At 38.7% G+C, this 15,483-nt stretch overlaps 1 protein-coding gene across 1 annotated transcript in view; it reads right to left on the reverse strand.

Moving 5' to 3' along the window:
- The window catches only part of PAWR (pro-apoptotic WT1 regulator), a 114,783-nt gene that overhangs the window by 24,442 nt on the left and 74,858 nt on the right, over nucleotides 1-15,483 (reverse strand). Inside the window, exons 2-3 of the mRNA XM_068970450.1 lie at nucleotides 14,409-14,540; nucleotides 2,433-2,467 (exon numbers count right to left, since the gene is read on the reverse strand). Coding sequence (XP_068826551.1) covers nucleotides 2,433-2,467; nucleotides 14,409-14,540 — 167 coding nt within the window. The remainder of the gene's footprint in view (nucleotides 1-2,432; nucleotides 2,468-14,408; nucleotides 14,541-15,483) is intronic.

Raw genomic sequence — 15,483 nt, forward strand, 5'->3', positions numbered from 1 at the left:
TCAGCAGACACCCTCTCCAAGAAATATACATTCTCCAGTCTTTGTTGCAACTTGTTGACAGATTAATGAATGCAATGAACTGTTGATACACAATACAACAAATTCCTCTAGATAAGGCACTGATAAGTTCAGATCTAGATTTTGTTTGTTTTTTATCTTGTGTCTGAGTTGCAAAGAGTTTGTGAATAATGATTAGAAACTTTAAAAATTTTTTGTTTTTTTAGTAGTATTAAACATGGCTAAACCTTTGAGAGTTGAAAAGTAACAAACCACATCTTCTAGGCTATGAAAATAAAAGAAGCAACAAGTGTACAAACAGGTCACAAGTAAAATAATGGTCTAAAAAGCCTAAAAATAAAAACATTCACCATGTGAAATCAATTGTCTTCCTGATTTAACACAATGATAAATGGTAAATAAATGATCAATGGTAAGTTAAGCTTCTGATGAAGATTTGAAAGGAAATTATTCCCCGGATGACTCTAACTAAAGAATGCAAATCTGAAAAGTGCCAATTACAATTTAAGGTGTATCATGCGAAGAGTTGACTCACTGGAAAAGACTCTGATGCTGGGAGGGATTGGGGGCAGGAGGAGAAGGGGACGACAGAAGATGAGATGGCTGGATGGCATCACCGACTTAATGGACATGAGTTTGAGTAAACTCTGGGAGTTGGTGATGGACAGGGAGGCCCGGAGTGCTGCGATTTACGGGGTCGCAAAGAATCGGACAGGACTGAGCAACTGAACTGAACTGACTTAAGAACTAAATGTGTATGAATGATACAACAAATGTGGTATCATTACTGAAGTTCATTTTTATTTCCCAAAACAAAAACTGATAAAAATATTTTGGTTTGAGAACGTGGCCTGCAAATGGGCCAAATCAAAGCTTTTTGATTGACAATGCTTGCTAGCAAACAAAAAAAGATTCTTTCCAGTTTAAACTAGTCATGCTAAATAAAAATTACCAAACAATGCTTACATGTTAGAAGTTTAAAGGAATCACAGGCTTCATTATACCTATATCAAAATTACTCAGGAATTAAAGTGAAAGGCAGCAGCAGTGGCAAATATGTCAGATTTACTTACTCAGTCATTGATTACCTTAGCCTTCTTAAACATTGTTTTATCACTAAACATTTACATCTTTTCTATTTAATAAGTTAGTAATAAAATTACAGCTCTTCCTATTCAATATTTTATTTATATACACTATAACATCCACAACTTTTAACCATATATTTTAAACTTAACATAAAACAGAGGAAAACAGAGGTTTTATACATATAAATCTAAGTAGATTGTCTTGCACAGGCATGTGGGTTCTGGAGTCAGGTTGCCTGAGTTCAAATTTGCGTTCATACTGACTAGTTTTGTAACCACAGTGAAATTATTCTACCTCTTTATCTCATTTCCCTCACCTACAAAGTAAAAGCAAATATTTTACCAACAGTACCTTCTTTATAAGATAACTGCAAAAATTGAATGAGATCTCCATAAAGCACCCTGGACATTAGAAGATAAGATTTACCATTATTCTACAATTATTAGCACAAGCATGATGACCACATCTTCTGCAACTTTATGGCTTTAACAGGGAAGGACATTACTACTTCAGGCAACTCTGTTAAACAACTTCTCATACGTAATTCTGATCTTCCTCCTATACATAAGCACATACACTCAAACACATTTTCTGGTAAAAAGCATTATTCAATTGTGAATAGGTGGTGCTATGGACTTGCTCTGGTTTGAATGCTTGTGTCCCTCCCAACTCTTATGTTGAAACCCTAATGTCCACCGTAAGGGCACTGGAAGGTGAGGCTGCGGGAGGTGCCTAGGTCACAAAGCTGGAGCCCTTCTGCACCTGTGTGAGAGCACTGCCACCACAGAGCTCTCCAGCCCCTCCCACTACGTGAGGACACAGCGGCGAGCTGCTAAGTCTGCAACTGGCAGGCGGGCCTTCCTCAACAGAATGGGACCAAATTACCCACTCTCTCCATCACATGAGGTCACAGTGAGCAGGCAGTTCTCTGAGAGTCAAGAAGGGAACCCTCATCAGAACCAGACCATGCTGTCACTCTGACTGATTTTGGACTTCACAGCCTCCAGAACTGTGAGAAAATAAATTTCTATTTTAGCCATCCTGTCTATGGCATTCTGTTATGGCATTCCAAGCTGACTAATACAGCTGTTATACTTATCTTTTCAGTGTTTAAACACACAAGTGAAAATGACTCTAAGTTTTCTTTTGCTAAGTTCATCAAACCTTTACAAATCCATGTAGTGTGCAGTTTTCGGACTGCAGAGTATGTGAGAGTAAGCTGTGGTCTGCCTACAATGCAGTTTCTTTTTAAGAGGACAATTAAGGTTTCTGACATTATACTTATGTTTACAATATGTTCTTAGTCTTAACTTACGGATTCTTACCTTTTGTATCTTCCTGAAACTGTTCTAGATGGCTCCTATAAAGTAAAAATAACAACATATCAGTTTGGGTATGTATAAAAGCACACACAATTCCAGGTTATATAAAACAACTGATAGAGAATGTTGGAACAATTACCATTATTTTAAAAAATTCACATTGCCGATCAAACAAAACAATATCCTACATTTGATTTTTCAGACAAAACCAATCACTGTTTAAAAATTATATCTTTAATTTGGAAACATTTTAAAAGCTTAGAAAAAAATTTTCAAGGGTTATCATTCATCAACCAATTTAAACATTTTTGGAAGTCAAGCATTAAAAAACACAACATATCCCCCTTCTAGTGTTTTCTATGCCCTCAGTTTAAAAAAAGAAAAAAAAGCGGGGGGCGGGGGTGGAATTCACCACAAACATATAATGATTAATGCTTATTTTTTAAAATAGCTAAAAATTAAAGGTGAGAAAATATTTTTAATGCTGATTCTAAGCTAGACCTCACCCCCTCCAAAAGATAGCTGTAAGTTAATATTAAGCATTGAGGTGAGAAAACTATTATTGCTGCTATTTAGTCGCTAAGTCATGTCCGACTCTTTCACAACCCCATGGACTACAGCCCACCAGGCTCCTCTGTCCATGGGATTTCCCAGCCAAGCATACTAAAGTGGGTTGCCATTTCCTTCTCCAAGGAATTGTTCCAACCCAGGGATCAAACCTGCATCTCCTGCTTGGCAGGCAGATTCTTTACCACTGAGCCACCAGGGAAATGGGAAAAGTATGTTGCCTTGAAACCAATAGGGCAGCCTTCTGCTGAAGGCTGGTTGAAGACTCGGTTTTGTCTTCTGCAGTTTCATTTTAATAACACAGTCAAAAGTAGGGCTTCCCTGGTGGCTCAGATGGTAAAGTAAAGAGTCTGCCTGCAATGCAGGAGACCCAGGTTTAATTCCTGGGTCGGGAACATCCACTGGAGAAGGAAATGGCAATCCACTCCAGTATTCTTGCCTGGAAAATCAAATTGATGGAGGAGCCTGGCAGACTACAGTCCATGGGGTAGCAAAGAGATGGACACGACTGAGCAACTAACACATAGTCAAAATTAAATGATAAGTCTTAATTGAAAGATTACAAATCAACTATACTCCTATAATTTTTTAAAAAAAATTTTAAATAAGTAGTTCTTTGACTCTGCAACCCCACGGACTGCAGCCAGCCAGAGTCCTCTGTCCATGGAATTTCCAGGCAAGAATACTGGAGTGGGTAGGCATTCCCTTCTCCAGGGCATCTTCCAGACCCAGGGATCAAACCCAGATCTCCTGCATTGCAGGTGGATTCTTTACCATGTGAGCCACTAGGAAAGCCCATAAGATGATCAGATTCCAGCCTGAAACAGCAAGTACTACATGGTACAGTAAAGAATGTATCAATGTGGAAAAACAAGATAGAAAACCATACAGTTATGAGTAAGACTTAGATTCAAGTTCCAACCAGACAGGCCACCCAGTAGCTCTGAGACTGTGGTTAAGTCATTTAACTTCCATTAATCTCAGTTTCTTCATCTCTAAAACAGCAATAGAAACAATGTCTACTTTACCAGGTTGTTGTGGGGATTAAATGACAGAAGTGATCAAAACAATTAGCAAAACTCCTTTACAACAGGTTAATAATTTAAAATTGACAGCGAAGGTTTTTTTAAAAAACCTAGGATGTAGAAAAATCTTTACTGAATTTTCTGAGCAGAACTTTAATAAATCTGACTTAATTACTCCAAATCAATAAATCCCATTACTACAGCCTACAAGCAAATGGCATCCCACCCCAGTATTCTTGCCTGGCAAATTCCATAGACAGAGGAGCCTGGTGGGCTCCAGTCCATGGGGTCACAAAGAGTCAGATACGACTGAGCACACACAGCACATGCCACAACAGCCTGCATCACTTATTTAAATATGACTTTAATCACATTTTTAAGTAACGCAATAAAGGGGCAGAAGGGGTCTCTCACCTCTGACTTCTTTTTCCCCCAAAAACTCAGTATAAACAGTATGCAATAAATATATATTGACAACCTGTAGAAATAACTTCCCTGGTAATCTACAGTTACAGAAAAAGCATCACCTTGGAATTAAAAAGTTGTCAAAAGCAACCAGGTGATACGATACAAGAAGTACTCATGTGTGTGGGCCTGGCCCTTTAATAGGATCACCCCAGAGGAGCTATGGTCCAATAGCTGGTTCAAAGACATTTTACCCTCCTCTGGGCACCAACTGATCTCATAGCAGGGACAGTAACAAAAGCCTAGCAAGTCAACTTTAAACAGTTTCTTATCTACCTGTCATTAAACTATGAGACCCTAAAGGTAAGACAGATGAATCTTTGTACTCTAACACCAAACATGTAAAATAGAGCTCCTATTTATAAAAATATGATATCTCTAAGTGAATAACAACAAAGAATATACTTTATAAGATCTAGTTTTTTAATTGGAGAAGGAAATGGCAATCCACTCCCATATTCTTGCCTGGAGAATCCCGTGGACAGAGGGGCCTGGTGGGCTGCTATCCATGGGGTCACAAAGAGTCAGACATGATTAAAGTGACTTAGCAGCAGCAGCAGCAGCAACACATATATATGGAATTTAGAAAGATGGTAACAATGACCCTATATGCTAGAGAGCAAAAGAGACACAGATGTAAAGAACAGACTTTTGGACTCTGTGGGAGAAGGTGAGGGTGTGATGATTTGAGAGGATAGCATTGAAACATGTATATTATCATATGTGAAGCGAATCATCAGTTCAGGTTCAATGCATGAGACAGGGTGCTCAGGGCTGGTGCACTGGGATGACCCTGAGGGATGGGATGGGGAGGGAGATGGGAAGGGGGTTCTTGTTCTTGATGGGGAACACATGTGCACCCATGGGTGATTCATGTCTATGTATGGCAAAAACCACCACAATATTGTCAAGTAATTAGCCTCCAATTAAAACAAACAAATAAATTTTTTAAAAGGCAAAAAAAAAAAAAGATCTAGTTTTTTAAAACTATTTTTTAAACCATAGTAACTAGATTAAAATGTTTAATCCTGGTTATTTAGATAAAGCAGAAAGAAATACTAAAGTTATGTGTATACACTGAAAGTAATGATTTCAAATGCAACTCTTCCCCTTAAGTTTTATAAGCAGTATTCCAACTAATATTTTATCAAGGTTTTCTTTCATAATATTCCCTAATTTTATTATATATGAACTAAAACTTTAGGCACAGACCTTAAAGGATGTCCATCTAAATTAAATATGCATTAGAAAAGACGCTAATGACGCAGTAAGGTCCAAAACATAAACACCTTCCTCTTATTTGGGTTATAATTGAAATATTTCAAAAAATGACATCAGCTTGAGGCAATGGCACCCCACTCCAGTATTCTTGCCTGGAAAATCCCATGGATGGAGGAGCCTGGTAGGCTGCAGTCCATGGGGTCGCTAAGAGGCGGACACGACTGAGCGACTTCACTTTCACTTTTATGCATCAGAGAAGGAAATGGCAACCCACTCCAGTGTTCTTGCCTGGAGAATCCCAGGGACGGCGGAGCCTGGTGGGCTGCCGTCTATGGGATCGCACAGAGTCGGACATGAACGAAGCGACTTAGAAGCAGACTACTTCTTACTGCAATGAAATTAGCATAACTGCTAAATGATAAGAGCCTCTGCTGCATTTACGGATTTGTGTGCAGCTGATATACTGACTGAAATGGTATGGAAACCTGGCAATAAAAAATATTTCTGAGGCTTCATGTAGGCATTTTCCCCTTACATGGTAGAAGTAGAGACCAATACCCATTTAGATTAGAATTTTAATATGTACAGAAATGTGAGATGCAGGATGTTTTTAGCAACACTATACTATAGTGGCATGATACTACTGTTACACTAACCCACCTATAAATGACTTAAAAGTACCACTGAAGTATACTATTAATAAAAATAAGTTGTATGTTACTAATATTTTACATTTCTTACAGCTTTTAAAAAAACAACTAGTCACTTAAAAGGCGCTTCCCAGGTGGCACAGTGGTAAAGAATCCGCCTGCCAATGCAGGAGATGTGGGTTCAATCCCTGGGTAGGGAAGATCCTCTGGAGTAGGAAATGGCAATCCATTCCATTATTCTTGCCTGGAAAAATTCCATGGGCAGCAGAGCCTGGCGGGCTATAGTCCAGGAGATTGCAGAGTCAGACATAACTGAGCACACAGTCACTTAAAACATATCTCAAGTTTTACAGTATTTTCTGTACAACTTGTCTGGTACAACTGATAAAATTATGAACTCAGACATACTTGACCAAACTACTCCATGCTCAAGTCCAAGATATGTAAACAATCAGATTTAAGTCTATTTCAATATAACTAATATTCAAGTTAAGATTCTAACGCAGACCAACACTCAGGCTTATTGCTTATTGGCCAGAGCTGCTTCTCACGTGTATTCAAAACTGATATGTACAGATAGGAGTTGAAAGCCATCTTTACGCCCTGACAAAAAGACAAAACTAAAACGTTACACAGAAGGAAAAAAAAATCAACACCTATAGTGCAGTTTAACAGTCCCTTACAATTTTGAAGAGGAAAATGCTTGATGCTTCTACGTGTTAATACACAATTCTATACAAATATAACTACAAGCCTCTATATTTCAGGGACCACAAAGACTTCCAAGCTAACAGTGATAACTTAACAATTACTATAACTGTTAAAAAGTTGACAATTTTAGTCTAAACGTGGGGGCAGGGGAGAAGAAACACTTTCAGTATCACTGAAACTGCTTATAAAAAATACAAATGTTAAGACTATACTGGTCTTTAAAGTTTCAAAGACGATGTAATTCGACCTTTAATAACTCCAAAGTCTATTATACTACTAATTTAAAATATACTTTTCCTGAAATAATCTTCCTTGCAATGGGATGGTTTATATTACAAAGGAAAGGGGAAAGATCTATGTAGAGCTTAGAAAATGTTGGCAAAGCAAATTGGTTTATGTAAGTTTAAATAAAACATTCTGCTTCATTCAAGCTTACAATGCTCAATAGGGAAACCCCACAAACACTGTCTTTACAGGTGCAATGGGAGATCACAATCTGCAAAGTGTGAACAAACATAAAAGCACACGCGAAATAAGATCAGACAAACACTGGCCCAACAGAATACAGTAAAATAATACTCAAGTTATTCAAATTTATTTGAGCCCCCAGTAAAACTATGGTATACCACGTTAAATGACTTTCAGGACTAAATTAAAATACCTATACTGGTTGGTGTACACAATGTATTGACACTAAGGATACAAAGTTGAAGATGAATGAAGAATGGAATATCTGTAAGGTATAACTGATAAAATAACTTAAAGGTGAAAATAAGAAAACCGAACATAATGGACATACAGCAGGGGAACTTGGCCTGGTATGAGAAATCAGCCTGAGCAGAACGCCGAGAGGCGGACGGAGCAGGAAAGGGAAGTCAGGCTACCAGGCCTGAGGAGAGGTCAGAAAGGGAGCCCCATGAAGGGATACTGAGAGCCCCAAACAGAGTGTGAGGGCATGACGGTCGTCCACGGAGGAGGATGGCCCAAAATGGGGGCTTTGCCCATAAGGGTAAAGAAGGTATTCCCTCGAAGAGGCGGCCTGGCGTGGAGAATTCACAGCCTGTGCAGGGTGTGGAGAGGATCTCTGTAGGGAATGAGCAGGGGAGATGTGCTAGAGCCCCAATAAACAGGATGAAGAGAGCATCCACAGAGTGGTAGCCTGGCCTGGGTGGGTCAAAAGCCAACCAGGTTGACAAGGCATCCCTAGACAGGAGTAATCCAGCATGACGCCTCAGTCTGTGCAGGGCAAAGACAGACCTGAGGGAGGAGCCGCCCTCATGGGACGGCAGGAGCAAAGCAGGGTGAGCAGGGGGTCCACGGGGGGGGGGGCGTGACCTGCTATGAGGAGTCAGAATCAAGCAGGGTCAAGAGGGTACAGTACTCTGCAGCCTCACAAGGGAACGGCCAAGCCTGAAGAAAGTGAAGAGTGTTCATGCAGAAGGTGAAGCCAATGTGTGATGTCAGAACCCACATGCAGTGAGGGGGGGATCAGCGTGCGGAAGGAGTCACAATGGGCGAGAGGTTACATACAGGGGAACTGAATAAATAAGAAAACATATCAAGATAATGTGAAACACGTTACCCAATGTCAGAAAAGGGAGTTACGGATACTAGACTAAGCCTTGCAATATCAGATTACAATTGGCCATACGGGTATAAATTAGTTTCAATATCTACATAAATAGATGTAGCTAGCTAGACAGGTAAGTAAGCGGCAAACAGGTATGTATATGTATGTGTGTGCATACAGACACACAAAGTAGGTCTGTACATAGAGAGGGACTAGGAACGGTGACACCTCAACAACATGAACACAACTACAGCCCAGATCTTGGCTTCATAGTATCATTTTCAATAAAAGGGATCAGGGCTCCTTAGAGGCACAGCTGCTTTCAAGGCTGGAGTAAGAAAGCTCCAGATGAGTCTGCAATACCTTATTACACCAGAAAACAATGAAGTATTCTAATAAGATGGAGATGCAGCAAACGATACAAAAGGGTACAGGGGCTCCAATAATGTGAGTGTTAAAATTAACAGTGATGGTGGTGTGGTAGAGCAAACTCGGAGATAGTGAAAGACAGGGAAGCCTGGTGTGCTGCAGTTCATGGGGCTGCAAGGAGTCAGACACGACTTAGCAACTGAACAACAAGGTAGAATAATGACCCTCAAAGACGTTCACATCTTAATTTCTAAAACCTTCAAACATATTAGGTTACACAGCAAAGGGAAATTAAGGTTGCTAATCAATCACCTTAAATAGGGAGATTATACTGCGTTATCTAATGGGCTCACTGTAATCATAATGGTCACTCAAAGTGGAAGAAAGAGGCAGAAAGTCAGAGGGAGATAGAGCAAAGCAGAAAAGTCACAATTTTGACTTTGAAGAAGGAAGAGGGACAAGGAATTCAGGTAGCTGCTAAGAGCTGGAAGAGGCAAGGAAATGGATTCTCTCCTATAGCATCCAAAAAGGAATGCCGTCCTGATTTTATTCTTTGATTTCGGTCCACAATTTTACCAGTCCAATGAGACTGCCAACTTAAAAACTGCAAGTTGATAAATCTGTGTTGTTTTAAGATACCAGATTTGTGGCAATCAAGCTAATACAGATTATAACAAGGTAAAACCCATCAGATAAAATGGGGAGTAGCGAGTTGCTAGAGAGATACAGACATAACTAGACAGACCAATGGGTGCAGACAGTAGAGAGTCTGACGGAGACGAAGGAGTCTACAGGCTCGGAGAGCTCAGCCGCAAACACTCATGGAGCAGCGGCAGGGGGCCTGGCAAACGTCGCCCAATCACATGATCAAAGTGGTCACCAGCAGCAATGTGACAAATTAAACCCATGTGTCACCAGATAGACCACGCACTGAGAAAAGCATAGCGTCAATTCTGTGAAAATACGCAGCAGGAATCTAATCAGAAGTAAATATTAGATATGTCATACGACAAAAATAAATGACCCATAGTCTTTAAAAGTGTTAAGATTAAGAAAGCTAAGGAAAGACGGATCAAACGGAAGGACACTAAGGAGACACAGCAACTAAACAGAATGTGTGCTTCTGAACTAGACCCTTTGCTATAATTTAGGCTATAACTGGGACAACTGGTGAAACTTGATGGGATCTGAATAAACTAGATGGTAAAAAAAAAAATGTGTCAATGTCAATTTTAATTTTCTATCTTGAAGAGCTATGTTGCAGTTATGCAGGAGATCTTCTTTGCAGAAAACACACAGGGAAGTATTGGGTATAATAAAGCATGAAGTTAGCAACTTACTCTCAAACATTTTCAGGGGGAAAAAAAAATTCTCTACACAGTACTTGTAACTTTTCAGTTAGCCTGAGAATGTTTTAAAAGGAAAATCAATAAATGAATCAAAGAAAGAAGTAAAATAAAATTCATAAATGTCCTCTCATAAAATGCTCTTGATTACATAAACTGATAAACTTTTCAAGTAATTTAGGCAATATGTTGATAAATTTTTAATCTTAAATACGCATTATAGGGAATTCCCTGGGGGTCCCTTGTGGCTCAGCTGGTAAAGAATCCACCTGCAATGTGGGAGACCTGGGTTCAATCCCTGGGATGAGAAGATCCTCTGGAGAAAGGAAAGGCTGCCCGCTCCAGTATTCTGGCCTGGAGGATCCCATGGACTGCGTAGGCCATGGTGTCGCAGAGTAAGACATGACTGAGCAAGTTCCACTTTCACCGGTGGTCCAGTAATTACGATTTTGTGCTTCCACTGCAGGAAGAACCGGTTCAATCCCCGGTGGGGAACTGAGATCCCGCAAGTCATGAGGGATAGCTAATAAATAATTTTTAAAAACTGTTCCGACCCAATAAGCTTATCTCTGGTAATCTGGCCGAAGAAAATAGTTCGAAACAAGTTCAATTTATATAGATGTTACTTTCAGTAGTACTTATAATAGTAAAAATGTTTAACCACTGAGGAATCCTATTAATGGGAAATTTGTGTCAACTACTATTCACATTAAAAAAGAAAATTCTATGCCAATGAAAATAATATATAAAGAGATTTGAATAACATGAAAAAATGTTCATGCTCTAACACCTACAAAGAGAATTTTGGCAATATCATCAAAATTACAAACATGTATTCCTTTTCACTCAGAAATTCCAGTGCTAGGGTTTTATTCTACTGATTTATACATACATATACAAAAGACTGTAAGTTTCTTACATATTGAAAGGTTTTTACCACTACATTGTTTGCAGCATCAAAAACTTACATGTTTCAACTAAATGATCAAGTCAGAAAAATTATGATACATCTATAAAACAGAATATTCTGTGGTTACAAAAAAGATAATAAGGAAGCTCTTTATGTACTATCGCAGAAGTCTCTCTACAATATTAAATGAAAAGAACAAGCTGCAAGAATGAGCCTAAAATTAGGAATATGTATATTATACACACACACACACAAACATAAACTTGTTTCTGGACTGCCTTGAGAAGAATGTACAAGAAAAGAAAGCACTGCTGCTGCTGCTGTTGCTAAGTCGTTTCAGTCGTGTCTGACTCTGTGCGACCCCATAGACGGCAGCCCACCAGGCTCTCACGTCCCTGGGATTCTCCAGGCAAGAACACTGGAGTGGGTTGCCATTTCCTTCTCCAAAAGAAAGCACTAGTTGCCTCCAAAGAAGGTAACCAGGTAGCTGAGAGAGACTTTTTACTATTTTTTCCTTTCTATGCTTTTTGCATTTTTTAGCATGTGACAATATGTTTCCTTTTAAATTAATTAAGCCTAATGTTTAAAATTTAATACAATTTTATTATAAAAATACATAAAGAAAGGTACTTTCCTGTCTTTCACATTTTCCATTAATCCTGTATTATTTAATCAGAGATTTAATATACTACTTTAAAAACTGACAGGATTAGGCATGACTACCTAGGAAAAAACATGGTTAAAATGTGTAGAATCATAGGTAAAAATGAAAGAAAAAAATTTAAAGGCTCATATTTTATTACTGCTACTTCATATTGTTTGAAAAAAGCCAAAGAGAAACTTAAAATACTCTAACCTTTCATAAAGCATACTATTACCCCAAATCCATGTTCCCATTTCATTCATTTCAAAAAATCTGTTTCACTGAATGGATAAGATTCACATGTGCCCTGTGTACTCAGCTGTGTGGGACTCTTGGTGACCCCATGGACTGTAGCCTGCCAGGCTCTTCTGCCCATGGGATTTCCCAGGTAAGAATCCTAGAATGGGTTGCCATTTCCTCCTCCAGGGGATCTTCCTGACCCAGGGATGGAACCCGTGTCTCTTGTGTCTCCTGCACTGTAGGTGGATTCTTGGCCACTACATAGATACCACTATATGGCTACCACATAGATAATACTAAGAAACAGTCTTTCTCCCTGGTCTGTTCAAAAAAAAAGAAAGCCTTAAAACAACCAACGAAGACTTCCTTGGTGGTCCAGTGGTTAAGAATCTGCCTGCCAATACAGGGGACATGGGTTCAATCCCTGGCCCAGGAAGATTCCACAGGCTGCAGGACAACCAAGTCCATCTACCACAACCACTGAGCCTGGGGGCCCCAGGCCAGTGCGCTACATCAAGAGAAGCCTCCACAATGCGAAGCCCCTGCCCCGCAACTGGAGAGGAGCCTCCACCTGCCACCACTGGAGAAAGCCCTCATGCAGCCATAAATACGTATTTTTTTAATGCCAATATTTTCTATTTATTGTTTTTAAAGTTGGAATTATAAATAAAATCTATCCTATCTTAGAGTAACAGAATATATGAGTTTAGGTAGTAATTCAGAGAGAGGCCAGCTACGTAGACAGAAGAGTTTTTGTTCCCATTCCCACTGCAGTGTGGCAGTCTGCAATCCATGGGAGACTCTCTGCTTCTCTTTCACCCTAAGCACACAGCCTGAAAAATAGATACTTAAAACCACGATCACCAGTGAGTCACATCCTAATTGCTAATGAAACAAATCAAAATGAGAGAAACGAAGGGTAGATCTAAGAAGAGACTAGTAAAGCAATAGGAAACAAGTTAAACTGCAAGAGATCAGATCAGTTGACACTTCTCCGTATCTGGGTTTAAACCCGGGAATAAGCTAAACAAACACTAAGCTCCCCAGCTTCGAAAGGGTAAGGACTTCATTCAACAGAAATAAATCAGCTCTCTTTCCAAAAGCTGCTGCCTGATGTTAAGTGACATGAAAAGAACTGAAACCAGGTCTCGATTCTTAATCTAAATGCTATACTGTCTCTATCCTAACAAATTAAGCCTATTTCTTCACCTGGAATATGTACAGGTTTCATTTCAACTTTGTTGTGACACACAAAGGATACAAAGATAGTTTAATATAATAGGGCACTACTTCTCCTAGTAGCAGCAACTGCGATACAGGGCAACAAACAAACCTGTGTTACTCTACCATTCACGACCTCAGTATCTGCCTCGAAGAGAAGACGAAAGAGAAATTTTGCATTCATATCCAAACCACTTCAAAACATTTTGCCTCTTTCAGCTAAATGCCTTCTATTATAACCCTGCAAGTTAATAGACAACCTTATATTTCATCTTTTTTCATCAATAAAACAGGGAGATGCATGTACTGCTTGGAAATCTCCTTTAAAGTGGTATCATAATAAAATACATTAAAAAAATTCAAATGCTGAAAAGACAACACGGCAGCTTAACATCTCAAAATAGCGTCAAATTAATTTTAGATTAAATATACACAGATCATTCCCAAATGATAGTTTGTATGGAATGATTCTGCAGAGCAATCTGCTTTAAACTGAGGCACTCCAATGCCAACATCTTCCAATTCTCTGTGCCACAAGAAGCCAAGATAACAGCTAATTTGAAACTGACCTAAATTTTCTTTTAAAAAGTGTAACTATACAGAAATATTGCTGTATCTGGCAATTCACAATACTACATATTGTGTTTTATTATGTTCAAATATTTCACTTAGTAGAAACTTGTTATTCAACTCTACTTCCTATGTAATTCTAAAGTAAATATCAGCTAAAAACAGAACTGTCTGCTAAACCTTACTTCTTTAAGAGCAAAAGAGCTAATTACTTTTCCTGGTTATTTTCACAATGGATACTGTTTAAACCTGCTTGGTTAATCAGTAAATATTCATTGATCAGGATCTAAGGACCAAATATTGCTTACATCAAAAGGTATTTAGACATAAGGAAAATACATACTTAAATTCATTTAAAGTACTTCAGTGGAGCTGATGCAATTAAAATAAAATTGGAAAAATTATTAGCAGTAACTTAAAAAAACTATTGTTAAAATAGCTAGTGACATTCTAGAATTTCTAAATACTCACTTGTAGCAGGTAAGAACTTCCTGGATCTAACAAGCTTACAGCCTCATTTTGCACTGTGTTCTGTTGTGTAATCGCATCTTCTCGTTTCCGCTCTTTCTGCCCAGCTTCATCATCTTCATATTCATCTAAGCACTGAAAGAAAGAACAGTTTTCATTTTATTTCTATATAATATTAATAAAACGTTTTAATAGTACGTGAAGATAAATTTGATAACGAATAGAAATACGGAGCATTCAGAAACTACTTTACACAGTAAAAGTGTTCTTTTCAACAACAGGTGCATTTAATTCCTATACACTAAATTATCTGCTTAAAAGCCAAACCTCCACATGTACACCCCTGTCAACATCTTTTCTCGAGGCTATCACGACTAGTGACAGGGTTTGCTTAAAGCTAGGGTTCATTTATGCTCTATCACTCTATCTTCAAGTAAATGGACTGTGTACCTTAAAGCACTTTTTGGAGGGTAATACAAGATACACCACACAGACACAGAATGTAGAATCTAATGGGAAGATGTGTACGCATGTGTGTGTATGGGCACAGATAACTCAACAATAGTGGCCCTTTTTCTACCTTAGTAGAGTAAATCTTCAACAAAAGACTGTGTAGAACTTGTAACTTTAAAAATGAGTTTAATTTGGAATTGCAAATACAGAAAAAGAATTTCAGATGATGGGAAGAGCATATGAGAAAGCTTGCATGAAAAAGCACTGTTTAAATAATTGAATCAACACCTGCATTATCAACCTCCAAGCTTTGTACATGGGGGGAGAAAAAAACCACAAACAGAAAACAAAACTCTATCCATTACACCCAATGTGAAATGGTGGTCATCTAATCCTTGTAACTGAACACATTCTTAACCAATACAGTGCCTCTGTGTGTTCTATAAGGGACAAAAAATAAATAATCTCTCTGCAGGCACTCTGAGATATACCAATGGCAGGACGGCAGGAAAGGCAATAGGATTTACACAATGTATACAGAGAAAGACTGAAGCCACTGTGCAAAGCAGGGGTCACTAGAGCTTACGGTATAGGAGGACACAGAAACTCAGCGGCACATTCACAG

This window comes from Capricornis sumatraensis, chromosome 4, assembly GCF_032405125.1.
Source record: "Capricornis sumatraensis isolate serow.1 chromosome 4, serow.2, whole genome shotgun sequence".
Lineage (NCBI taxonomy): Eukaryota > Metazoa > Chordata > Mammalia > Artiodactyla > Bovidae > Capricornis > Capricornis sumatraensis.